Source organism: Synchiropus splendidus, chromosome 16 (genome assembly GCF_027744825.2).
Source record: "Synchiropus splendidus isolate RoL2022-P1 chromosome 16, RoL_Sspl_1.0, whole genome shotgun sequence".
Classification (NCBI taxonomy): domain Eukaryota; kingdom Metazoa; phylum Chordata; class Actinopteri; order Syngnathiformes; family Callionymidae; genus Synchiropus; species Synchiropus splendidus.
The window spans coordinates 19,920,781-19,947,016 of NC_071349.1; the positions used below are offsets into that span (position 1 = coordinate 19,920,781).

The following is a 26,236-nucleotide window of genomic DNA, read 5'->3' on the forward strand; positions in this document are numbered from 1 at the left end:
GCGAGGTCCTGCCTCGTTTCTCTCCGTCCAATGAAACGTGAAGTCGCGCGGGGTGCGTGCATGACAGCGGCGCAGAGCGAGAGCAGCAGACGGGCAGCAGCGGAGTTGCTCCGAACATCTTCGACTTCCCAAACCAAACCAAAGCAAAAACACCTCGCCTGCTCTCAGCTGCTGTGCCCGGGGATATGCCTTCGGACCGCTTGTTTTTTTGTCGGATTTGAACTGGATTCAGCCCCCGATCGCTCCGGAGAAGATGGCCGACTGTGAAGCGAGCAGCAGCGGAGAAAGTGTGCCTTGTTTGGAGCGGAACGGGTCGTGTGTGTGCCACAACATGGAACTGGAGCGAACCAAGGCCAGCGGCAGCGGCAGCAGCAGCCTGTAGCAGCAGCAGCAGCAGCTAACGCTAGCCTGCTAACGTCACAGGTGTCTGTGGAGATAATAGCCAACATAACTTGTAGCTGTAGTTAGCTGGTGCTCTCAAATGTTGGGACTCAACATTGAACTCGATGTGCCTGTTTTCAGCTTTATAATCGATGCCAAGCAGCGAGAATAATATTGTTGTTAGCATTAGCCGCTGAGTTAGCCCCGTGTTTATTAGCTTCCGAGCTAGCGAGTTAACTTTCCAGCTACATGTGCTTGTGTGACATACAGCCATATTTTCACTGTTAACTCTGCCTCGACTCTAGCCGCCTGGTTTAGTGGATTTACTACGACTCGCTAAGCGGTTAGTTTTTTTTCCCTCTTCCCACCGTGCCTGCCCCTGACTGACCCACCCACAAGGACTATCTACCCGGGGCCGATGCTGACAGTTCAGCCCGGACCACGGCAACGCCAGGAGCCGCTACAGCGATGCAGCCCCAGCAGATCTACGACTTTTCAAGTGAAGAGAACAGTCACAAATGGAGAGGCCTCTTCGTGCAAGCGCTGCGGAAGGTACCATACCATCTCTCCACTCCATGTCTGTCAGTGCACAACATCTCTCAATGGGACATCTGTACCTGTCACCCCGTCCTGTCCAGGTTCCCTGTGTTTCTCCTCCGTCATATCGTGGGCTACCTGCCCCCTCTGTCTTCTTTCTGACCTTCTCACAGTAAATCTCTGATTCAGATGCAGTGATTTGTTTTTACCTCAGTTCTTCACTTCAACAGCGTCTCTTGCAAATGTGCTCAGGTTTTTTAGTTAAGTCATCCTAGTCGATTAGTCGCTCACTGCTGAGGCTCCGGGACCATGGCGACTGTTTCCAAACCACATTTCAAGTTTCACTGTACAAGTGTTGAGCATTTACAACACTACTTTCTGAGAAGTCTCGTGTTCAACAACCTGTACACGACATATGCCGACAAGTCATGACTAGTCAACTCTCGATATGGTTGAAATTGAACACATAACTAGTGCTGATGGCAAGTTACATATTTTCCTGTTTTCTAATGTCTCTTCACAACACTAAGAGTCTGTGTGTTCATAGAACTCTTCATGTCATATACTAGCAAGTTTGTGAAGATAGTCATAGTCTGTAGTTGCAGCCCTCTTGTCATCACTTTCTGCCTCCTTGTTATTTGTATTAACTGAAACGTTGCAGTTACTATTGATATGGAATGAGAACTGCGCAGTGGAAGGGTCATTTTCGAGCATTTTTGGATGAAATGAAAGACTCTTATTCTGCATTGATGGTCAACTTCTTCTTTTGCTTCTCATTAAATTATCAAGAAGAGAAGTTTTGGTTTAGCGGGAAATATATCTTCCTTCTTCATCATTGTGACACATCACATCTCAGTGGTGAAGCAATCTCTAAATGTCCATGCTATGTCACTTGTAACGTGCATGTTGTGATGCCGTTTATCTTAGGATTTTATTAGCTTCGCCAAGGAGGTTACGTTTCCTCTGTCTGTTCACGTTCAAAATAACTTTTGGATGAAAATTTTCAGAAATATGTGAATGGTTCACTTTTGTGAGCGATCCAGATCAGCATCTGGACTCAGGGCTTTTTACTTTCTAAACTGCGGGAATGTGACTCAGGTTATATGTGAACTCCATGCTAACATCTGAGTGCTGAGACAGCTCTGTTGGGAGAGTGTTGGGATGGAGATCCAAAGGTCTCTGGTTCAATCCTGGGTTTCTCGAGTCACTTGGATCACTTTGAATTAGTTTCATTTTCACATGTGAGCTGATTAACGCTCCTGCCAGATGGAGGGTTGCAGTCTAAAAACTAGTGCATTTCCAGTCGTCTTTGTTCTTGCCACCACTCTTTGTCTTGTGGCCAGAAATGATAGCAGACAAGCGAACAAACCTCCGAGGCAACTGTTGCTCCCTTGCATTGTTCCAGTTGATTCACATGATCTTTTTTATCGTCTGTGATAAGAACCTGTGGCGCAACCTGTTTCCCATCACACCTGCGTCACTCACAGCGGAGTCTGGCGAGGAGGTTAAAACGTTGCTTTCCCTGAGATCAGATGTTTACAAAGAATTAATATTTTACTTGCTGATAATCATCGCAGTGTGACGTTGCCTCACAGAGCCCATCTGCTTTTGTTTCTGCTGTTGGAAGTGGGACTAAGATCCCTCAGGGGAATTTGCAAACTGCTTCAGCCTCTTGCGTGGAATTGCTGAAACACTTTTTTTTGCCATTTATGTGTTCGGCAGCTTCGTCACTTTGCTTCAAGGCAGATTCAGTCAGTTGGAGAATAAGCTCCTACATGGCCAGGATGACGCTGGTGTGCCTGCCCTGGGTGAGAATGAGCTGCGTCAGATGGAGTGGTTTTCTGAGCAGCTTGTTACCAAGTGATGGGACAATAGTATAGGAGGCAGTGATACGTTCTCTGGATGCTGGAAGACGGAACGTTTAACCAAGACTTGAATTGTCATTCCCTCTGTTTCTTGGTTGAAAAACTGTATCGATATAAGGCGAGAGCCCAGCAGATAGAGCTGTGCCTTGAAGGGGTTTGAGAATTGAGGATTTCTTCTTGCCGTCATTCTTTATAAGCTTTTGGGCGCTTGTGGTGGAGAGAGAGAAGTTTAGCGGGGAATTGCTTCTGGAGTAGCTGTAGATAAGTTTTGACTGTTGCGGAGAGGTCGACGTCATAACTTGTCTTGCTTTGGACCTTGTGATGGCACAGAAATAATAGCCAACATCAGCATGGACACAAAACTATGTTGCTCACAGTTGCTTTGCTCCTGCAATACAATTAAACATGTTTATCCACTCCAGTTTTCTGGCTCTGCTGAGAAATTGGTCCACTTTGACTTTTTTTTCCGCTCAAGATTATGACAAATCAACGCCATTGCCGTTGTTGTCAACATCAAACTGTAGTGGAGTGAAACGCCGCTTCTGTTCTTTGCTCCATTGTGGCAAAGTGAATCAGTCATGTATCTGTTGTTGAAACCATCTCCATTCATTTCACTTTATATACTTTTTAGGTGTTGTGCGGATGGAATACGTCAAAATGTTTTTTTTTTTCCTTCCTGTAAAGTTGACCAACCAGCTGTGCCTTACTAAAGACACGGCCAGTTAATCCAGGGTGTCATGAATGACTGTGAGCAATACACTAGTACAACATTGAAAGAATCCTCCAGTAAACGGAGGCAGGTAACTTCCCTGAGATTTGCCGCACTCATCCGAAAAATGAAGACAGATTAGTCCCTGTTCTGTCAGTTGACTGCAGCGAGACAGAGAAGCGATGATGAATCAGGTGAAACTGTGAGGGCAGGTGGTGGGCCGCGCTGCTTCAGTTTCATCGTCTCAACTTGTTACACAACCGCCGGGGGGAGAGTCAGCCGGAGTGTGACGTGAGACAGGTTTGTTTTGGTTTGACAAACGCTGACTGACTGGCTATTTTTCACAGCTGTCGACTGAAGTCGAGAGGGTGACGTGTTTAAGTGAGTGGTGACTCCTCTGCAAACTACTAACTGTTTTTTACGAGCCACCTTCAAGACAAAACTGATGACGGGGAGAAATTCCAAATTGATTGTAGGCTTACTCACGTTTGGAAGTGTCATGACATCATCTGTGGATTGATAGACAGATAGAAGCTATGATATTCAAGTGTGTGAAACTAAGTGGCCTAGAATCTATTGAAAATCTCCAGGACAGTTATGTGTAGCTGGAGGGTTTCACTATGTGCGTCATGTTGAGCGTTTCATGTCAATCCTACTGAGTTTTGCTTTTTCTTGAGTCAGCCATTTAATCGTTTAGTGCTTTGAAAGTCTAATAAGTGACATTTATAATTACCAATTTGAGTGCTAAAAAAAAGTATGGAAATGTAAAACGGAATGACTTGGTTGCATCGCAGTCCATCACAGCCGGTGATTTCAACGGTGTCCTTCACATGAAAAGTCCAAACATCTGCCAGCACTCTCTGATAAAACGTTTTCTCATACAAGCAAGCATGGGATCGATATGTAAATAGAAAATTGTAAATGTAAATTTCCACATTTATCTGAGGGATATAGCAGCACCATGGGATCTATTGCACCAGGAAAACTGCAAGCATATGGGTCCTCTGTAGGAGAACATATGATGCAGGTACGGGTCCCTCATATATCCAAATACAGGTCCAGTTTTTGCCTTTCTTAAGAGGCCGTTTTTGAGTCAAATGTGGCGCCATCTGTGTTGTCCAGCTTCAGTCTGACAGGAGTGGAGTGTTTTCATCCGCCCTGCCAGTCCACACTGTGCTGGATTCCTGTGGCTGGAGCCTGGTGCCACACAAGAGCGTTATTTAGCCACTGACATGCTGGTGTTAATAATAACTGCATTCCTCGAGTCTGCTGCTTCACTGATATCTGTAAAAAAAAAAATGACACTGCTCGGTCAGGTGCCATTTGAAGTCGCTGCCAGGTTGGTTTGTGTGCAGCCAAGTGCTAGACTTCCTTTGTAAAAACTCAAGCCATGTTTTCAGTTTGATCTTGTCTTCAGCCGCTCGTCCCACTCCTTGTTGTGAGAGTAAATGCGTCTCCTAACCAGCACCAGTTGACTGTACCAAGTCCTTCCGTTCCTGCAACTTGTTGCGCTCCATTTTGGGTGAATGGTTGACGATTGAGTGCTTGGAGCTCTTTCTTGGGGAGACAGCAGTTGCCGTCTGACGCAAACTGACTTCCGCCTCTTCTTTTTGAGCCTATTTATTGGCCATTATGATGTGTATTTTATTACAATTTTATTCTCATAAATTTGTTCACCTGCGATTGAACTCTATGAAATGTTTACACCCTTCAGTGGTCCACCCTTGTAAGTGTTAAAAAGAGGATGGGTGGATGCAGGCAGACGAGGGTCACTGGGTCACATTGGTGTGAGTTCACGGCGAGGTTGCTTGTTGAGCAGTTGCTATTGTCCCAGGGCTGTGCCGCGTGTTGTTTTCTTTCCTTGCTCGCGATACGTGTTTCTGTGTCATGACTATGGTTTCTCCCGAGCCGCTATGTTTCTGTTTATGCCTCTTTGTTTCTCTGTTTATGTGTGTGTGTGGGTGGTGGGAGGGATGTGTCGATGCGCACGCCTGTTGTCTCTGTTGATCTCTGCCCTGTGCTTCCCCAGACCGTCTGGTTGTAATGGCAGATGATGTCATGCTATGAATCACAGTGACACACACTTGGGGATAATAACAAGTCCCACCCCCACTACTCTTGAACGGAGACACCCGCCCTGCAATACCTGCAACCTGAGCCTGATGCTCATGCGCATCCAGGGGAATAATCTATTGAATTTGAAATGTTAAGCCTGTATTCACGTGGTCCTGCCTCCGTTACCGCGTCCCACCACTGTAATGTTTCCACCAGCAGCCCCCATAATGACCCGTCACTCTGCAGTGCCTCTGTAGGGACATGTTGGTGCAAGCCTTACAAAGTTGACAATTACTTTGAGTAAAGAATATTGTTGGTCTGATGCCATTCCGCCAACATCTTCCGTTTGTTGTTTGCTTTTGGTTTCCCACAGACCTGATGCTGTATATTTACATGCTGTATCACCACACACTGCTAACTCAGACCGGCTCTCGTACTGTCTTCAGCTGCCCTGTAGTCAGCGCATCATTTCCACACCAGCTGCTGTTCAAATTGAAATTGCCTCTATTCAGTTCGATGGAGCTGCCGTGTCTTTGCTGCACTCGATTAGCTCCATTCAGTTCTGTTTCGTCTTAATTATAGGGTTGCTGCTTCACATGGATTGCTGTGCGACCATTATTGATCCACATTTCCCAGTTATATTTCCAGGTCTCAGCAGTGTGTGTGACGGCACAGCAGCAGCTGCAGTGATCTCTGCTCCCTGGGGAGTGCGCTTGTACAGAAGGTGGAAGGGGATATTGTACGAGGAAAGTGAGAGCGAGTGCTGCGACTTCCAGGATGTTGGCCTTTTCCTCCTGTGTAAGAGCTGAACCGTGAGACCTCGGCTGCAAAATTAAACACGAAGCATTGGTAGAGTTCAGAGGCGCATGCTTGTAGTTCCTTGTTTCCGCTACACACTGGGTACAAAAATCTGGTTGATGTAATGTGTAAAAGGTGAACTTTTGAAGGTCATTATGTTGAATTACTTGGAGATTCGATCCAAAAATCTATTGCTATTTTGTGCTCAACCAGATCAGCCACTTTTCTCTTTCTCAAATGGAAGTCTCTTGACTGCTGTTTGCAAATAGATGGTCTCCATGTGGCAGTATTTTAGTTGTCACACACAGTAGATTTGAGCTTTAATACGTCACTGTGATGCACTGCTTTTTAATCACTGGTGACGTACGATGTGAAGTAGCTTAACAGGATTGTTGCACTCCAGTATCTGTGAAAATCATTTATCTAAGCTGCCTCTCCAAAGTGAAAGTCTTTCAGTTCCTTCGTTTCAGCCGCTCACTCTCTCACGATGGTACCCAGTCACTTGCAGATGTCTCGTCCATTTGTGTATTCCAGCAGCTACGTGTCCCATCCTGACATTGTTGGTGACAGATAACACTTGTTGGATGTGGGCCTCGCTGCTCCAGCCAACTATTCTGTGAATGGCGCGCAGGGGAAACCCCCGTAGTTTCAGTTGCGGTGACTCACAACTCCTGGTGTCCTGTGGAATGTAGTCAAGTGCCTGTTCGCGGCAGAGAAGACTGATCTCACAACTCACTTCTGCTTTGATATTCATTTTTTTTCATGTACACTTCAGACTTGCAGCTTATTTATAACACCGTTAGGTCTTGTGAGCAAGCATCAACATGAGTGACGAGCGTAAATATAAACAGAGTAGAGGCCTTTCTTTCTTGCCTTTGATGGGGGTTGATGTTAATAAGATATGTTTTTGAATCTTGCCCTAAGAAAAATCTTTGCTTGATTTATTCTGATCTTTATCAGTTCCTTTAGACACTTGGGGAACTTCCTGCAGGCAGCTGCATATCTGGAAAGTCAGTGCAAAAGAATGCATGATGCCGTTTGGCAGTGACCTTTTCACGCTTCTCTCACATTCCTTGGTCCGGAGGCAACGTTTGGTGATCATGCCACCCCACGTTCGCTGTCATTCCATCGTAGGACGTCAACAGGGTTTTGTGTTTGCGCTGCATCATCATTACCGCTTTCATTTCTTCACGCTGAAATCATTTTAACCCTTTTTTGACCCCGTTGGAAGGAAGTCTTTACTGCTTTTGAATATAACTGTAAAATTAGAGGGGATTCTGATTCAGGTGTTGTGCTAAATCATACAGAGGCTATCAACAATGTTGATCAAGTCAGAACAGGAAATATTTCCACACTCACAGGATATATATATATACAGTCTGTTGAGCCTGTTTGGTCTGATAAGCCTTCATCACATCGATCCCCGGTGAGACCAACAGAGGATTCTTTCTCACATCTTTTCCGTCTCCGTTTGTTTGTCTGAAGGTGCAGAAGCAGGTCCATCCCAACCTCACGGCAAATGAGGATGCGCTCGAGCACATTGAGGAGCTGATCCTGCAGCTGCTCAACATGCTCTGTGTGGCTCAACCACGCACTGTGCAGGACGTAGAGGTAAGCATGGCAGCACCTGTCATCTTGTCTGTAGTCTGAATATAGGTCAATTTTCTCCCTTTTTTTTCAACACACTCGCTCAATATTTCTGCTCATTTGCTTCTGAACTCGTCAGGAGCGTGTCCAGAAGACCTTCCCTCATCCCATAGACAAGTGGGCCATAGCTGATGCCCAGTCCGCCATTGAGAAACGCAAAAGGAGAAACCCTTTACTGCTCCCTGTGGATAAGATCCACCCGCTGCTTAAGGTAACCATGTGAGAGCAACTGTTGTCATATGTATCTGTCTGCCTATCGAAGCCAAAACAAGATTTTGCTTTGCATTTGTACCCAGGGGGGACCAAACTCTTGTGCTCTGTTTACCCATATAACTTCGGCAGCTCTCGGCTCTTTTTTGCCTGTCATCTGCTTGAGTTCTATGTTCATTGCATTTGTCACTCCATAACTGAAACCTTGTGAGAATTTCACTTCTTCTGGCTCAGACTCAAGCTCCTTCTGGCACATTTACAGCAAAAACTGTTTCTTGTATAAACAAGAAAATGTATGCAGCTGCTTTGTGTGTATTATTATTGTGTTGTTGTTTGGAATTTCTTGTGTAAAACAGTCCTGCTGTGTGTCTCAACAGGAGGTCTTGGGTTATAAAGTGGACTACCATGTCTCCCTGTACATCGTAGCTGTTCTTGAGTACATATCAGCAGACATTTTGAAACTAGCAGGAAACTACGTTGGCAACATCAGGCACTATGACATCAGCCAGCAGGACATCAAAGTGTCCATGTGTGCCGACAAGGTTGGTATTTGAAGACAAGGTCCTCTCTTGCTCGCGTCACATTATCAATGAAGTTTTACTCTTGTCATTCTTGTACTTTCAGGTGTTGATGGACATGTTTGACCAGGAGGAGGACATTGGTTTGATGTCACAGTGCACCGAGGAGCCCTCGTCTTCAGGGGAGCTCACCTACGACGACCTCGTGAGGCTTGAAATCGCAGAGGAACGGCAATACCTGCGAGAACTCGACCTTATCATCAAAGTTTTCCGTCATCACTTCTTGTCTAATCCAAAAATCTTCACACCTCAGGTGAGAAACAAATGTGGTTTGCCATGACTTTTTGAATATGACAAGAGCTCTAGTGAAGATGAAATGGTTGAGAATGTTTAGCTGTTAAAACAAGGCACTTCACTTACTTCTTACCAGGAGTCAAGCTTCAGTCTGAGGCTAATTGCGCCGTAATCTCCGCTAAATCCATCTGGAAGATTTTAAACGATTAAAACAGAAACAGTGTAATCGGCTAATAACTGATCGGCTTCTGTGAGCAAAACCCAAGATTTCACCACTTAGTATGATAATCTGAGGTTCGCTCGAGCTGTGTATTACTGCTGATTTTAGCGAGGTCAATGACGACATGCAGCTTCTTCTCCCTAAAATCCTGGAGGAAGATTGGATGTATAATCTAATGATGCGGTTGTGTCAACTACAGCCTTTTTGCTTTTGTTGTAGAATGAGAATCCAAAGTGATTTGGCTTTTAGATTGTGTTTACTCAAATGTGTCAGTCCCCGTGAAGAGTAAATAAAAACAAGTGTGGTTTTCCATTTTTGTTTGACCATTCCGGAGTATTGTTATTGTGCAGGTGTGATTTAGAGGGAGTTCCAGTCTCAACAGTGCCTGAAATGTGAGCCAGAATTCACATAAAACCACCTCGAGGCGTCAGTATGTTTGACTGTTGAAGGTGTGAGCTTTAACGGCTAGTTAAAAGTTAACATTTTATTCAGCCCCGGCATGTTTTTGATTGAGTTATTCGCGTTATCATTTAGGCGGGAACAGTGAACCTTTTCCAAGGCGTTGTGGAATGCGGGAAGTGTAATTATGCGCAGACAGGAACAGCATCTGCAGTGCTGCCAAAATAGCAGCAATTATGTCTGTTGAAATGTGGTGTAATCTGAAATTACCACTGCATAGTCTGAAAGGGAAATAATGATAGACAGACCCTCCATTCAGTCTTCAGCAGGCACTATGTGCAACTTAGAATGAGCTCTTTCTCGGTGAATGTTTTTCTGCTATAGAATGGGTGAGGAGGGTGCGGATCATGTTACCGAGTCGCATGTTTTCAACACAATCAATGTTAATGCGCTCTTCCCTGCTGATTTCTGCCAAGTCAGGATTTGTTGATGATCGTAGTTCTTGTCTGTTTGGATATGTGACCCAGGATGTGGAGGCCATCTTCAGCAACATCCTGGACATTCATGAGCTGACCGTGAAACTGCTGGGGCTGATCGAAGATGCTGTGGAGATGACCGCCGACGGCAGCCCTCATCCACTAGTGGGCAGCTGCTTTGAGGACCTTGCTGAGGTTTGGAAGGCTTCTGACATGTCCAGGGCACATTTTCCAGCTGTCGCTCTGATAAATTCACGTTGCCTCACTCATGCAGTCAATGCTAAAGTTCAGTGGAAGTGGAGGCATTTCTTGATGAACACGTCGAGGATGTTGTTGGGGTGTTGAGTCATAGTTTCTGTTGAAACATATTCGTCAAAGCATCACCCTGGATTGATGGTGGTTTAACTTCCTGTTAGGGACACTTGCAGCAAAGTGCATCCTGAATCACAAAGTCTGATCCCCAATATGTGTCCGTCCGTGTAGGAGCAAGCCTTCGACCCATACGAGACCCTCTCTCAGGACATCCTCAGCAAGGATTTCCACAAGCACTTCAACAACTTGATGGCACGGCCCACTGCTGGCCTTTATTTCCAGGTAAGAGGAGGAAGGTGAATTCTTGTTTGCAACAGTCAAGTTCATTCAAAGCCTGAGAGCGATGGTGTGGCCGTGATATCAGTGTGGTCACTGAAGACGCCTGCTGGAGCCACGTGTTTTCCCAACAATGCACATGTAATGGTGACAGAGAAACCCTTTGCTTGGTTTGGAAGTGGAGCGTGTCAGAGAATCTTTCAAGAGAGAACATTGATGATGTTGTTTTAGAGGTTTCTGGTCAGGACAAGATCCTTCCTGCGAATGAAGCATTGGTGCGTGAGCTAGAGTTGCTCCGGCGAGGATCACCTGCTCCACCACAACATGGCTGGAAGAGAGACTGCGTCTCTTACTTAACTGTCATCCAAAAAGTGCGACTCGATAACTTCTTGTTCAAGTGTTGAACCGCAGCTTTTGAGCGGTGTTCTGGTCAAGACATAACCAATGCTTGATTCCGATGCCAGAGCAATGGAATGTTTTGTGGGTCGAGGTGCATCTATCCACTGATGGGAATGTCGTGTTTTAGCTTTGTCTTTCAGCAATGTGATATTTCTTGCTTTGTTAGAAGCAACATGAAGTGATGTTAGACTAAACGTTGCATGTTGTGAACACATACTGGTCATGTTAGACTTTGAAGTTAGTGAAGGTGTCTCCTCGAATTCCTTGCAATATTATTGAAAAAGCCTGTCGCGTCCGATCCAGCATCCTGTGTGCAGTTGATTCATCACTGCCACTTTGTTTTATCTGGACATTCCTCACAAGAATTGTATTGAATTATTCTTGGTGGGGTGCGCTGCTTCAGCCTTTGAAGATGAAACATTTTCTGCTGTTTTCTCAGGCCTCAGACCAAGGGGTCCGGCGGTTCGCATTAAGCTAGCTCCAGCCATAGGCAGTGTTTCTGAATATTAATATTGTATTTCAGTTGGTCAGGGTGAAATGCTATACGTGGTCCCGGCCGGTTGGTCTTGACTTTTGTCCACTGTTTTTTGTAAAAACAACGCTGTCGGTTGAAAGGCCCTGAGAAAGTATTTAGCCTCAAACACCGGTTTTATAACCAGCAGAGCTCCTCTCTTGTTTCCCCATACTCGCCGTATTTATATATTTAGCAGTGTTAAATATGAGAAAGGGGCACAGCAGCATGTGAAGTTCAAGTGAAAGAGCATCACGACTTGATGACCTTGGGAAGAGGGACTGTATGTTCTAAATTTGAAACATCATTGCTTTCATATTTATATGCTCAGAAAATAGTTTAAGTGATGGTTGAAGGTCTGATCGATGGATTTGTGTTCGGACTGGGACTTAACACATTCATTTCAATGAATCGATCCAAATCACACAGATTATTTCTGTATAAACTTTCTTTTGCAGGGAACAGATTTGTCATTGCACCGATTACAGGTGTGCCACATTAACAAGCAATGAGGGATGATGACGGAGGAGCGTAAATGAGATGGCGCTGGCTGACATTTTTAAGTCTTAAAAAACATTGCTGTGGCCACAAAATATCTGTGAAAATGCCTGTCAGAGCTATAGACCCATTTCCGGTCTGTCCTGTGCAGTTGAAGGCCCTTTGTTGGCTGAACTATCTTCTCATTTTCCTGTGCTTAAATTGGTCTACACCGTCAGGTGTCATCTGATTTGTTGCTGAATTTTACTGGTGATAGGCAGCCATGCTGTCCAAATCATCACCTGTTGGAAACCGTCCGTCAGTCCAAAGGTTTCTTCATGTTCTGTCTCCGACATCATCATCTTGCTGTCCTGACCCAAGCTCCTGCTCATTCCATCTTTCTGGACTTCCTGCCTCCCTGTGCTCTCGTTGTCAGACGTGTCTGTCCAGCACTCAGCCGCCTCTGTTATTGTGGCTAAATTGCTTAGACTTTTAAAAATAGAGCAGGCAGCCACACTGCAGGCCATTTTTCTCTCTGGGAGGAAGTGGAGGATGGCGTGCCCTCAGGCCTATTTCACGGTGAAAATGAGATGTGACTTAAGACTGTGAAGGGCCGTGACATGAGTTCAAGCAGCCTGTGCCTCAGCTGAGTGGGAACACGCTGTCCCCACCAGTGGTTCTCCACCAGACTCTGTGACGTCTCAGTAAAGTCTGAAGGTTTCTCCTTTTCTATTCAGAGGTGTAACGGGATTACAGCCCTTTTGGTCTCGATCAGGACGGTTGCATAATTACTGCGACTGTCTTCTCGTGTGATGTGTTTTCCCGGCGCCGGCCATTAAAATAGAACACAGCACGTCTCCAGTGTTGAATCATTACATGAGTAGATGCTATCTTTTCCCCCATCAGCATCATTTCAGGCAGGTGTAAATCAGTTTCCTACGTTGCTCAACTGCTTGCGTGATTTCAGAACTTCCCCAAGATAACGTTTTATAAGGCCCTGGTGATCACGTGACCTGGTTCCAGCTGCCACTGCTTCAAACCTGCTCTTCCCTGTAGCGTTAATACATGTGCTGGTTTCTCTGTAAATTCTGAACCATTTTATGTGGAATAAATCATCATAGAAAAACAGTTGAAATAAACCTGATAGAAGGAGAAGTGTGCCGCATGTTTTTCATGATCATGAGTTGCTCCACCTGTTGCTACTGGTCACCTGCTGTGGATTAGATGGCTAGAGCTAACTAGCATGCAAACACAGTGTTGCTGGTGCAGAGCAACGTAAAATGCTTTCATTTTGTTATCTTGCTTTCCGTCCGGCTCGTGCAGCTGCCTGAGTCGACAGCGATGCCGCTGCGTTGGAGTCTGAGTACTCGCGTATTGATTGTGAGTCGTCTGTCAGGGGATCTGGAGATTGACATGGATACTATGACGACTGGCTCTCCGGTTACCTCGCAGCCTCACTTAGTCCCTCCTGCTTCCATCTACCAAAACAGACAAGCGCCCTTTCATTCCTTTTTGTCTGTAGCTGCTCTTATTTATGGTGTTTTGAATCCAGCAGTCCAACCACTTTCACGCTTCACTTTGATCGTCCAACTTGATATTGCCAGTTATTGGTGAAGTGCGTGTTTATGTGGATATGAAGCTTCGAGTGTAATACATATGGTGGGGTTCTAAAAATACGCTTCCGTCTGTGTCCTCAGTCTGTTGCTGAAGGCTTCAAGGAGGCGGTCCAGTACGTCCTCCCTCAGCTGATGATGGTCCCAGTCTACCATTGTATGCACTATTTTGAGCTGCTGCAGGTACGTGTGCCATCAGCTCCACCTCTGGGTGATTTTGGGAAGATGATGTTGATCATTGGTTTGGGTTTTTTTGGGATTAATTACAGACAGAAATGATGCAAATAGCAGATAACTGTTCATGGATTTGTGTGTGATATCATAACCAAAACAATCATGTGGGAGGAAATGAGATTGCGCTGATGGCAGGAAATATTACATGAAAAAATGAGAAAAAAACACTTGGTGGAAGCACATAAAAAGATGTAATTAAGAAAAAATTCGCTCATCTGTGATGTTTAGATCATTCTGATGTCAAAAATTGAAATGGGATTATCACAATTAATTCTTTATATAAGTTGTAATGTGTTTTTTTTTTAGTCATGTCTCACCCCTATTTCTCAATTCAAAACTGTAGGTATGTGTAATATACAAATATGTCTGAAAGTTCACTTCAAACATTGCCATCATTACTGACTTTTAACCATATGGACAAAATCTTTTTTTTTTAATAAAAACATGATGATACAAAAGGATGTAGACGGTCGTTGGGTGGTTGTGGCTGTGGTGAGGTTGGTTGGTGGCTCTTAGCTGCGGGGGGGAATGAGGCCCTCGATATAGACGCCTTCACTGAGCCGGTCTTTGTCTAACGTGCAGCAACTTCAGGAGCGCAGTCAAGATCAAGATGACAGAGAATGTCTGAAGCAGGCGATCACAGCGCTGCTCAACCTCCAAAGCAGCGTGGAGCGCATCTATGCCAAACACCAGCCCCGTCGCAAACCCGGGTATGTCTCACCACACTCTGGCATGATGGACCAGTCTAGTCTAGATCTGAACATGCAGCCCATGCTGAGGGAGGGCTGACCCAAGCGCTCTTCTCCTCTTGGCCTTCCCAGCGAGCCCATGTACCGCCTGTACAGCAGGCAGGTCCGGAGCAAGCAGCTGGCCATCAAACGCATGAACGAGATCCAGAAGAGCATTGACGGCTGGGAGGGCAAAGACATCGGTCAGTGCTGCAGCGAGTTCATCCTGGAGGGGGCGCTTTTACGAGCCGGCGCCAAACACGAGCGGCACAACTTCCTGTTCGACGGGCTGATGATTAGCTGCAAGGCCAATCAAAGCTCCCGGCTCCCCGGCTCGGGCAGCGGAGCCGAGTTCCGCCTGAAAGAAAAGTTTGTGCTGAGGAAAATCCGCATCGTGGACCGCGAGGACTCGCTGGATCTGCGGCACGCTTTCGAACTGGTGGGCAAGGACGAGAACTGTGCAGTGTTCTGCGCGCGGACTGCTGAGGAGAAGGCGGCGTGGATGGCTGCGCTGGTGACTCTCCAGTACCGCTCCACTTTGGACCGCATGTTGGACACGGTGCTGCAGCATGACGAGCAGGCGCATCCGCTCAGACTGCCCTCCCCGGAGCTTTACCGCTTCGCTGTGCAGGACTCTGAGGAGAATATAGTGTTTGAGGACAAGGTTCAGAGTAAAACCGGCATCCCCATCATCAAAGCTGGCACCGTGGTCAAGCTGATAGAGAGGCTCACCTACCACATGTATGCTGGTAAGACCACCGCACGCTGACCTCTCATGACCGCGCATGACATGACTGACCTTCCCCTCTCTTCACAGATCCAAATTTTGTTCGCACATTTCTCACCACGTACCGATCGTTCTGCAAACCACAGGAGCTTCTCTCTCTGCTCATCGACAGGTAGGTGGTGACGTCAGTCTAATGTAGTTTCACCTGATTTGTCGCCGCACCTGCCTCTGTAGGATCGAGATACCTGAGCCAGAGCCGACGGAGGAGGACAGGCAAGCGCTCTGGAACGGTGACCAGCCCATGGCAGCTGAGCTCCAGAGGTTCCGCAAGGAGTACGTGCAACCTGTTCAACTCAGGTGAGTGAGCTGCGCTCAATGTCGACAGAAGAAAAGATTCCATCGGTGTGACACAAGCTCATTCCATCCAAGGGGGGAGGGGTGTGTGTGCGTGTGCGTGTGCGTGTGCGTGTGCGTGCGTGCGTGCGTGCGTGCGTGCGTGTGCGCGTCACCTAATGTTGTGACCATGTGATGTGGAGATCAAAGTCTGAGCTCACAGATCTGAGCGCGTTCTCATTTTCACAGGGTCCTCAACGTTTTCCGTCAGTGGGTCGAACATCATTTCTACGACTTTGAAAATGATCCAGAACTGAGGAGCCAACTAGAGGAATACATCACGAGCAAAATCCAGCTGAGAGGTGAGAGCTCACGGAGAGTGAAGTCACAGGCAGGCTTTTGTTTGAAGTCCATCGTATTTGCCTTTTTCCTAATGAATCGGACTACTCAAAATGTGGTGTATAAATCATGAAGAAGAACATCATCTTCTTGTTTTAATGAAGAAAGACTTCCAAGTGTTGGTACGTTACGGGCTCAGCCTGCCTCCTCCTGAGCACAGTGTGCTGACAGTTTCATGTTTTCATTAGTAAATGACACTTATAACAAAGAATGTTTTAAAAGCAGTTTTACGGCATTTATGTCCACAAAAAGAGGAACCCCATGACTGAGTACTGAAAGTGTTTCCAGGCTGTCGCATGTTGATGATGTCACAGCACACGTGGCTCATAGTCGTCGCTACAGTTCAGTCAACAAACAGTTGTTATTGCCATTCAAGGGCGTGTTTGGCCTCTGCCACTGGAGACCTTTCCAGGGTGTCCCCCGCTCTGCTCCCACGCAGACTCCACTTGCACCATAGAGGGAGTAACTTCTGTCTCCCGTCCTCCTCTCACGCGTCATTTCCCAGGGAAGTCCATGAGGAAGTGGGTGGAGTCGATCAACAAGATCATCAAGAGGAAGCTGCAGACGCAGTCGAACGGCATCAGTCACAACATCACCTTCGAGAGCCCTCCGCCTCCCGTGGAGTGGCACATCTGTCGAGCCGGTCAGGTGGACTCCTTCGACCTCATGACCCTCCATCCGATCGAGATCGCACGGCAGCTGACTCTGCTGGAGTCGGAGCTCTACAGGTGAGAACACATGCGACCTGCCGCACACTTGCTTCTCTCTAACACACCGCTTCTGTGGCGCGCAGAGCCGTTCGGCCGTCTGAGCTGGTGGGCAGCGTCTGGACCAAAGAGGACAAGGAGAAGAACTCGCCCAACCTGCTGCGCATGATCCGCCACACCACCAACCTCACGCTGTGGTTCGAGAAGTGAGTGGACCTGGAGGCTCGACCTTGCTGAACGCTGTTGCTGACACCTGCTCCCTGTGGCAGGCGCATCGTGGAGACCATGAACCTGGAGGAGCGGGCGGCCATGTTGACGCGCGTCATTGAGATCCTGCAGGTTTTCCAGGAGCTCAACAACTTCAACGGCGTCTTGGAAGTGGTCAGCGCCATCAACTCCGTGCCGGTCTACAGGCTGGATCACACCTTCGAGGTGAGCGCTGAGACAAGAGCGTGGGCCAGGGACGGAGTGTCACGTGTCACCTCGGTGCGTCGCAGGCGATACCTGAGAGGAAGAAGAGGATCCTGGAGGAGGCCGTGGAGCTGAGCCAGGACCATTTCAAGAAGTACCTGGCCAAACTCAAGTCAATAAACCCACCCTGTGTGCCTTTCTTTGGTACGTCCCGTCGACGCTGCTCCTTCGCTGGGAAGCGGCTGACACCGTGGCTGTCTCTCTCCTCCACAGGGATCTATTTGACCAACATCCTGAAGACGGAGGAGGGAAACCCTGACTTCCTGAAGCGTCACGGCAAAGAGCTGATCAACTTCAGCAAGAGAAGGAAAGTGGCGGAGATCACGGGTGAGATCCAGCAGTACCAGAACCAGCCCTACTGCCTGAAGGTGGAGTACGACATCAGGGTGAGTGGTGGAGTCGCCTCCTCCCCGCCAGGTGCCGACCCCTGACCCGCCTCTGTCGCGCAGCGCTTCTTCGAGAACCTGAACCCCATGGGCTCCAAGAGCGAGAAGGAGTTTGCCGACTATCTCTTCAACATGTCCATGGAGATCGAGCCCCGCAACTGCAAACAAGCGCCGCGATTCGTAGGTGTCCCGCCGCCCCCCCGGGCGTCTGCTGCTGCTACAGCGGTGAGATGCTCATGTCGATGTGTCGCTGCAGCCCAGGAAGACCCTCTACCCCCTCAAGTCCCCCGGGATCCGGCCTGTGCGCACCTCTACCTCGGGCACCCCGAAGGGCCACCCGGTCCCGCTGGAGAGGGAGCCGCCACACAAGATCACCTTCCGGAGCATCGCAGAGGCCGAGCCGGAGGTGCAGGCGTCGGCGTCTGTGCCCACCTCGCCCAACACGCCCACCCCCCCTCAGTCCGCGTCCTCCGACCTCAGCTCCGTCTTCATGGACCACGACCTCAGCAGCTCCTACGGCGGTGAGTCTGGCTCGCTCCAGGGTTTGAGGCCGTGTGTGACCGGTGCCCCCTCTCTGTCGCTGCAGGTACCAACTCCATCTTTGCTCCGGTGCACCTGCCCTCCTCCAGTGAGTGACCCCCCCCCCTCCCCTCCCCTCCCCTCCCCTTCCCTGTCTGCCCTCTGTCTCACGGCGTTTCTGTCTCCAGAGTCAGTGTCTTGCCTGCACCAGCTGAGCGAGGAGCTGCTCAGGCCGCCGCCCCTCCCCCCGCGCAGGAAGGACGTCACCTTTGAACCCAAAGTGAGCCTCTCTGACTTGCATGGCTTGGCCATGGCAGCGCCCCCTTCAGGTGACGCACTTCAACTCGCCTCTGTTTCTGTGTCCTGCCGCCAGAGCTCCAGGTCCGAGAGCCCCCCCGCCATCCCCCCCCGGCTGCCCCCACCGCTGCCCCGGACCCAGCCTCGAGCCGTGGACGGGCCCCTGCCCAGCCCGCCACCGCCGCCGCCCCGGGACCCGCTGCCTGACACGCCCCCGCCGGTGCCTCAGCGCCCGCCGGAGATCTTCATCAACTACCCACTCAGCATGCCTCCCACCCCCGTGGGGCGCTACCACTGGGACTTCGGCAGCTCGCCCAGCTCGCCCAACACGCCCCCCAGCACGCCGTCTCCACGGATCCCGCGGCGGAGCTGCAGCGCCAGTCAGAACAGCCTGTGTCCGCTGCCCGTGGCCTTGGCGGCGCCGCCCGTCCCGCCGCGCCACAACTCCAGCCCGCAGCTGCCCAAACTCCCGCCAAAGACGTACAAAAGGGAGCTGCTGCAGCCACCGCTTGCAGGCCTCCCATTGGTGGAAAACGCCGACAGCAGCCAGTGATGCCTCTCGGACGCGAGCCGGTCCACGGTGGACCCGATCCCAGCTCCCGCTCCGGGTCTTCGCTGCCACTCTGCCTCTCAGGGGATCAGTAGCTCCGCCTTCATCAGAAAGCCTTGGTGCCAACCGCCGCCGGTGGAGCGTCGGACCTGTAGCCTCAGCCGCCTCCCCCTGACTCGCCGCCCGCCCCGCAGCAGCGCCGGCTTCCTGTGGACTTCAGAAGAGCAGTTGCCAAAGTCTGCTTTTATGCAGGGGATAAGGGATTCGTCTTCAAACGGAATCAGAAAAAGGAAACTTCCCCCCACTACACTGTGATGTATCCAGTGGACGAGTCCCCGCTTTGTTTCCGTCTCCGCGGCCACAAACGTTGCCTTTCTCAAGTCCTGCGGCGGCGACCTCTGACCCCGGCGCCTGTGCACATCACGCTGGGGCAGGTCAGCGGGTGCAGCGCCACGTTGGATGTCTTAACGGATCACCACACACTGTGCTCCTCTCCGACAGCGCCCCCTATCGCTCTGCTCACACACCATCGAACACGCGCAGATGTGCCTTTTAGTTTGGTTTTCGACTTTACAGAAGAGAAAAAACAATCTGTGTCTCAAAGAAACATAGCGTGGCCTCAGTCTGTTTAGAACAAAGCTATACACTATGAAATTGTACATGTTTGTGGATACCCTGTACATACCTGCATATATGTCTATATACATATGTATGTACTATGTATATATACATATTTGTATATACATATGTATATACACACACACACACGTATGTATACGTATGTGTATATATATGTACATGTATGTATACATACGTATGTAGAGAAAACACTGACTAAATCATTTGTATAAAGTGAGTTTCCCCCTGTGGTGTTGCTCCCTCGGCCGCATCTGTCCAGTGAAATGTTGCCTAATGACCCCGTGCTGCTGCAGTGGGACGAAATAGGAGCGAGAGGCCTCCGTCACTAACGTACTTACCGACAGTCTCCAGTTGGAGCCCTGTCGACCGAGGAAAGCCATCGTGTCCCCGCCACACACGCCGAGCACTTACTGGATGGGACGCCTGCTTCTCTGGGTTCAGAATCCAGCGCTCGCCTTCTTTTCCGTGGCCTCCTCCTCCAGGACTGTGATGCCAACACTGGGGCGAGACCAAGCGCTCGGACTCGTGTGACCCTCTGAAACCTGTTCGCCTGGACTCGAACAGCGTTGTGAAGACTTGGGACTTGTTTTGTTTTTATTTGGAGAAACACACTGTGCACTTTAGGCTGTACTGTTGACGCCAGTGGGACGGGTCCGGCGCAGCGCTCCGTCTCTCCCTCTGCATCAGATCAGGGGCAGGAAAACCACCGCCTGGCTCCGTGTCCGACCACCAGCAGCTCCAGCTCAGCTGTTCGCCCTCCATTCTCCCTGAGAGCTGCGGAGAAAACCGAGCCGAGTCCAAGCGTTTTGCCGTAGCACTCGATGGTTCTCGCCTGCCATCATTTCCCAGCAAGTCAGTATTGGTGTGGTTTGTTTATTTTCCTTTGAAACCCAGCCTGACGGGACATTTCTCCTCTGGGGGGCGTCGATCCAGCGGTCGGTTCGTTTGATGGTATGTGGCCTTTTAACTGCTTTGTATTAATGGTCTTGATGAGATTAATAAATCACCCAGTCTTATTTTCTACTCCAGGCTCCTTTCCTCCTTGTTCATCGGCCTTTTGTCAGTGTTTTTGTCTCCAAGATTCTGGCCTCTCAAACGGTGCTGCACGGTCCCTCGCTGTCCTCGCTGTCCTCCCACAGGCCTCCGGCGCCACCGCCGCCCACATTTGGGCCGGGTCTGAGTGGGACAGGGTTCATGTGAGACACACACGCAGCATGCGGCGCCACTGGAGCCAAGAACTACCTGAGACTCTCTCTGGTGCAGTTTTGAAAGATGGACCTGGCTGGAGTCTGGATGGGCATGAAACCCGCTCTGCAGTCCTTCTCTGGAGCCATGTCCACCTGCGGGGGGCGCAACTCAAAAACGTGAGGCTTCGTGACACGTGTGCAGTGCTGTTCAGAGCTCAGGAGCTGGCGCTCTCGGTTTAAAACTATTGGTTCAAATCCAAGGCTGTAAGAGAAAGAGACGACCGATCCATACACCGATGTATCTAATTAATATTCATTCATAGATGATAAATGCTCTTATTCACACTTTCTCCGTTGCCACAGTGAACGGTTGCTCGTGATGACCTCTGACCCGGGCTCACCTGTCTGTTGGGCTCGTCCCAGATGGGCCTGAAGGCACTCTTGGGGTGTAAGGGAGGGGAGCCCTTCCGCACACTGACCAGCCGGTTCCTGCTGGAGCTGACCAGACACGGCGGCGGCGGCGGCTCCGCGCGCGTGTTCCTCAGAGGCGGGTGAGGCGTCATCCTGGGGATCTGCCAGCGGAGCGCCGGCGTGCCCTGCTGCTGACCGCACAGAGGCTTCAGCAGCACCGGCACCTGGCTGTCCTCCTCCTCCTCCTCCTCCTCCCGGCACAGGGTCCCGTCAGGGCTGCAGGAGGTCACGGAGGAGTAGTCGAAGGCCGAGGTGTCGTCGGCATCCGTCTCGCTGTCGCCATGGCGACCGTGAGAGGCGTCCAGCTCGGTGGCGCCCCTCCCGGTGAAGGTGCCCTGGCCCGAGTCGCTGGTCTCCGCCCAGCCGGGGGTGAGGAGGGAGCAGTCCTGCTTCCTCCTCACCGGGCTGCAGGACCAGCACTCCAGCCGCAGGCAGCCGTGTGCGGGGGTCCGGCTCTCGCTCTGGGCTCTGCGGACAGAGCCGGACAGTGAGTGGACTCAGAAGCCACCGCTGAAACTCTCACCTCTGCGCAACGGCCTCCGCCTCTCTGGCGCCTGGGCGACTCCTCTGGCAGAAGGTTGGAGCGGATTCTCCAGCCGCCGCCTCAGAACCGCTGCTGCAGGCGGAGCAGGATTAAGTCACCGACGCACGCAGAGTGGCCGGTCACAGAGCAGTGACTAACTCTGGCCACTAGATGGCGGTACAGGGACGGCAGCGTTCACACAGCGAAATGCATTGTGGTAAATGTATGCTCTTAGCCAGTGTTCGTTTTGAGAGAAACTTTCAGGTGAGTGAAAAGCACAAATGAAACCAAAGGATTTTCTGTTCACTGTACGATACTATTGACAGATGATCGTTTTTATCTTAATATGTCTCATTTGATAAGAGAGTTGCGTTGTTAATCGCTAGTTAATTCACGGCAGAAGCTTAACTAGTGATGCAGTGGAACGTGAAGTCAAGTTACCATTCACCACAGCAGTAATGAGGGCTGAAACGGCCGCTCACCTTTGACATCCCTCCTCCCACCGGACGTCCTGCTCCAGGATCACGTGACAGCGGGACAGCAGGCCCCGCAGCGCCCGCTCGCTGCCCAGCAGCAGGGAGCAGTCCGGGTGCTCCTTGCTGGTCCACTGCAGCAGGTTCTAGGAGCGCGAGGACAGGGCCGGAAAACTCGCGTCACGTCCGCTGCTGAGGTCGGACTCACCTGGATGTGGCTCAAGTAGCTGTGGATGCGCGAGACGGGCGTCAGGAGCAGCGAGAGCGTCCTCAGCTCCTCCCGCTCCACCTGTGTGCGAGCGCAGACACCGGTGAGTTCCCGCCGCCGCCACCGTGGCCCGGGGTCAGCGCCGGCGAGTCGGACACCTGCTGGCCGGCGGCCGCCGCGGGAGGACTCGGCCTGGTCAACTCCAGCGAGAGGAACGACGCTAACGTGGTGGTGTAGCCGACGTACATCTGGGAGAAGGCCGTCTGAAAGTTGTCACCGACAAAGACAACGTTGGCGTCACCGTCAGCAGCGCGTTTGTTTCGTGTCGTTGACCTGCTGCACTGTCGACAACACACAAGTCACCGGCCAGTAACCGTCCGTTTGTGGGAGCGCATTGTCGTCTGAAAATCAGACTTGCAGTATTTATGATCCATATTCAGGATAAAGCGCACGGACACTGAAATAATGTATAATCAAACGTCATATTTTACTGTCACATTTAAAGCAGTGTTCCTCGCAGCAGCTCGTGTGGCATCTCAGCGGAGTAAATGCTCGGTTTTCCACCAGAAATGTTGACAATATTTCATGTAGGAGTCAGAAATGTGCAGCGCCGTCGGTGTACTGTGGCTGGCCCAGTGGTATTTTGGTGGGTGTTTTGCAGCAGCCTGGCTAGAGAGTGTGAGGCCAGACCTGGCCAGCAGGGGGACTCACGTCGTTGTGTCCGATCAGCTGGACCAGGATGTCTCCCACCAGAGACTTCCAGTGCTCGGCCGACAGTCGCTCCTGCAGGGTGTTTCTGAAGAGCAGGTGTCGCTGCAGCAGCTGCTCCACGAAGCTCAGGTGGGCCTGGCTGCGGCACAAGACGCCCGGGTCACGGCACCGCACCGCGGTCTGGGGACGGCGCTGCCATACTTACTGCGGCTCTGCGGCGGCGGTGGCGGGCGGCGTCCTGTAGCGGTCGTACAGCTGGTTCAGCGTGGACACGTACTCCCACTCCGAGTGGAGGAGCTGCATGGCCACCTGGTGGCGTGCGTCTGGCGGGGACAGGGCGAGCGTGACTCTCTGAGGCCACAGGGGCGGTGAGGGTGCGAGGACTGACCTGTGCCCTCGCTCAGGCCGGCCTTCAGGCCCTGCAGGAAGCAGTGGAGCAGCAGCTTCCCTCTGGATGGCGAGGCGGCGTCGCTGGCGGGGGCGCTGCAGCGCACACAGCAGCCTCAGTGGCGGGCCCCCCAGTAGCGGGGTCGGCGGCTCCTACCTCTTCCCTCCTGACGCCTCCCTCCTGGATCTGCTGCAGCCCAGGTGCGACACCTGGCTCTGGATGGCTCCCAGTTCCTCCTGTGGGGCCACAGCAAGTCAGTCCTCCCTCCAGGCGCCCGGCAGCTCGGGGTGGGGTCCTTACCCTCAGCGCCTCCACCAGGGCCTCCAGTCGCAGAGCCTTCCTCTGGCAGCTCTTCCTGGTCTCCTGCAGCTCCCCCCGCAGGTGCGAGTCTCCGTGCTGGATCTGGCTGAGCTCCAGCAGGGCCCCGGAGAAGCCCATCTTCAGCTCAGTCACCATGCACTGCAGCTGCGGGCGGCACCACAGCGCCCTCGTCAGGTCTGCTCCTGCTCTACTGAGCCTCAGCGGGGGCCACATGGGGCCCTTCGCCTTCACCAGGTCAGTGAAAATACCTTTTTTTTCTGTTTTGCATCAACTGAATTCTTTACTTTACCTTTACTTAACTTTAACTCAAGTTAATTACGATTAATTACAACAAAAAAAACGTGTTAAAATATTAAATTAAATGAAATTGAATGGAACAGTGTGCTCTCCAGACAGCAGGGACCTTTGTCAGTGCAGGAGTTCCTGCTCCACTGATCCCACTGATGCACCAGACATGTGGCAGCTAGGATGAGATTAATTCATTACAAATTCTCTAATTGATTTGATTTTTTTTTTTTTTTTAATCAAGTCCCACCCCAACTTTTTATCCTTCTTGACATGTTTTTCCCATGATTCCACAGCCTCACTTCCAAAGGTCCTGCAGTATTTATGATCCATAATCAGAGGTTTTACTGGCAAATGTCAAGCTCTGTCCGTCGGTGTGGAGGCATGAGGTCTGCTCACAGTGTGTTGCTTTGCCCACTCCACCGAGCTGAGCCCCACCACTGTGCAACATCTCAGCCCTGGTGCTCTGGTGTGCATCCACCATGTTGACGCACAAACACTTGCTGTGCACAGGCTTGTCCTCACTCACATGAGCACAGCGGCACATGGCCAACTCAGGACCAGAGCTGGGATGAGAGCACCAGCGCGGCCTCTGCAGGCGGCGGGTCACTCTGCTGAGTGTGAAATACCTTTGAGATTTCATTGAGCAGCTGGGCCTCCTGCGGCTTCATGGCCTGCTCAGCAGAAACACACACACAGAGCAGAGATTCGTGAGTGAGAGAGTGGTGTCGACGCCTCACGCGCAGGAACACACCGGGGTTTCTCTCCGCCCAGAACTGAACTCAGTCACTGGACCACACTCCTGTATCTGTGGCTCGGGACCTGCTCTGCCAGCAGCTCCTCAGGTGACGGAGGTGCCAGACCCTGCAGGGGGCGAGCAGCACCAGCCAAGGTCCCTCCAGATCAGTCACCTGACGCAGAAATGTGGAAACAAAAGGAGCAGATCAGCGAGCGCTGAATGACCTTTCCTGCTCTTCACGCATGTTCGGGCGGGTTTGGAAAGGTTCAGATTCAGTTTTTAAAAAATTAAAAATTAAAAAAAAAACAGAAAAAGTATGAATGAGGAAGGAGAGAAAGAGCCACTGAGCAGCAGAACCGTGCGACACCGGACACGAGACACGAACCTGCTGCGACCACAACACGATTCCATCCGTCAAGTCCGTCAGCCGTTTCACCGACACAACAATGACAGCGTCGACTGTGCGGTGAACTCACCTCAGGGTTGAAGTGGCCTTCCAGTCCATGGAAATGTGCTCTAAGATCGAGGTCCGGAGATGGTTTCGGTCGGAGCGGTTGTGATGCACCGGCGGGCGAGCGTGTGTGTGTGCGCGCGCGCGCGTGTGTGTAACAGCAGATGTCCTGTGTGACTTCAGCTCTGAATCACGAAAGCGAAAGCTGAAAGTGACCGTGTCAGGACTGCACCGACGTGTTATGACGCAGAAGTTTTCATAAAAGCAACTAAAGTCAGGTCCTGCTTATTGGATTGTTTGGAAGGTAAAACTAAGTGATGTTGGAATAAATGAAATAAATGCGATAGTCAAACATCGTTAAATTAACGTGACGCCTTCTCCTGTAATTTCATAGTTTGTCACAGATTTTGTCGTTAAATAACGCGCTCTGTTCCCGTACGCCATACAGTAAATATATCAATGTGTCAGTTTTTGAACGCTGCGCTGGACGACGTTTAACCCCGCCCGCCCGCATGAGCGTGAACATCAAATCAAGCACACGTCGTTCGACTTTGTTATGCTGAGGGGCGTGGTCGGTGTGTCGTAGCTGAAGGTGATTGGCCGAGAGCCTCACGGCGTTTTTAAATCAGCAGGCGACGCAGCCCTGTCAAAACAGACGACTGCGGTGAGGAATGAGCTCCAAAGCTGTTTAAAACGCTCTCGTTCATCACCACAGACGCGACTCGGCCTGCGGCACCAGGTGGCGCTTCCTGTTCCGCGTTATTTGAAAGACTCGTAAGAGCTCGGTTGCGT

The 26,236-nt window shown here is 50.5% G+C and overlaps 3 protein-coding genes across 13 annotated transcripts in view; 2 read left to right on the forward strand and 1 right to left on the reverse strand.

Annotated features, from left to right (window-relative positions):
- On the forward strand, window positions 1-20,756 carry sos2 (son of sevenless homolog 2 (Drosophila)). The gene is made up of 23 exons (XM_053844423.1): window positions 1-933; window positions 7,831-7,956; window positions 8,072-8,203; window positions 8,580-8,744; window positions 8,827-9,033; window positions 10,161-10,304; window positions 10,593-10,703; window positions 13,782-13,880; window positions 14,514-14,641; window positions 14,753-15,408; window positions 15,477-15,558; window positions 15,621-15,743; window positions 15,969-16,081; window positions 16,624-16,846; window positions 16,912-17,031; window positions 17,095-17,257; window positions 17,323-17,440; window positions 17,510-17,682; window positions 17,746-17,862; window positions 17,939-18,203; window positions 18,269-18,310; window positions 18,390-18,481; window positions 18,575-20,756. The coding sequence occupies exons 1-23, from the start codon at window positions 850-852 to the stop codon at window positions 19,049-19,051; spliced, it is 3,960 nt and encodes a 1,319-aa protein (XP_053700398.1). The 5' UTR covers window positions 1-849; the 3' UTR covers window positions 19,052-20,756.
- On the reverse strand, window positions 19,142-25,942 carry LOC128746984 (uncharacterized). The gene is made up of 15 exons (XM_053844424.1): window positions 25,470-25,942; window positions 25,009-25,165; window positions 24,884-24,928; window positions 23,949-24,113; window positions 23,805-23,884; window positions 23,649-23,743; window positions 23,466-23,583; window positions 23,261-23,399; window positions 22,708-22,812; window positions 22,550-22,630; window positions 22,351-22,487; window positions 21,869-21,961; window positions 21,276-21,813; window positions 20,930-21,027; window positions 19,142-20,863 (listed from the first exon to the last, which is right to left on the reverse strand). The coding sequence occupies exons 3-15, from the start codon at window positions 24,923-24,925 to the stop codon at window positions 20,779-20,781; spliced, it is 1,776 nt and encodes a 591-aa protein (XP_053700399.1). The 5' UTR covers window positions 24,926-24,928; window positions 25,009-25,165; window positions 25,470-25,942; the 3' UTR covers window positions 19,142-20,778.
- cdkn3 (cyclin-dependent kinase inhibitor 3) overlaps window positions 22,383-26,236 on the forward strand; it is a 5,624-nt gene continuing 1,770 nt past the window's right edge. For 2 of the 11 annotated variants that reach the window (XM_053844436.1, XM_053844425.1), the window contains exon 1: window positions 22,659-24,203. In XM_053844436.1, coding sequence (XP_053700411.1) covers window positions 24,103-24,203 — 101 coding nt within the window. In that variant the 5' untranslated portion in view covers window positions 22,659-24,102. The other 9 variants (XM_053844426.1, XM_053844433.1, XM_053844427.1 and 6 more) reach the window with 7 other exon arrangements.

What these genes read in the sequence shown, in the direction of transcription:
- sos2 (XM_053844423.1), top strand. Translation starts at nt 850, where the DNA reads ATGCAGCCCCAGCAGATCTACGACTTTTCAAGTGAAGAGAACAGTCAC. An exon ending in ACCCTGTGTGCCTTTCTTTG is followed by an intron (nt 17,441 to 17,509) that starts GTACGTCCCGTC and finishes TCTCCTCCACAG; the next exon opens with GGATCTATTTGACCAACATC. An exon ending in GCAAACAAGCGCCGCGATTC is followed by an intron (nt 17,863 to 17,938) that starts GTAGGTGTCCCG and finishes GTGTCGCTGCAG; the next exon opens with CCCAGGAAGACCCTCTACCC.
- LOC128746984 (XM_053844424.1), bottom strand. Translation starts at nt 24,925, where the DNA reads ATGAAGCCGCAGGAGGCCCAGCTGCTCAATGAAATCTCAAAG. An exon ending in CCCTGGTGGAGGCGCTGAGG is followed by an intron (nt 23,885 to 23,948) that starts GTAAGGACCCCA and finishes GTGGCCCCACAG; the next exon opens with GAGGAACTGGGAGCCATCCA. An exon ending in ACCGCCGCCGCAGAGCCGCA is followed by an intron (nt 23,400 to 23,465) that starts GTAAGTATGGCA and finishes CTTGTGCCGCAG; the next exon opens with CCAGGCCCACCTGAGCTTCG.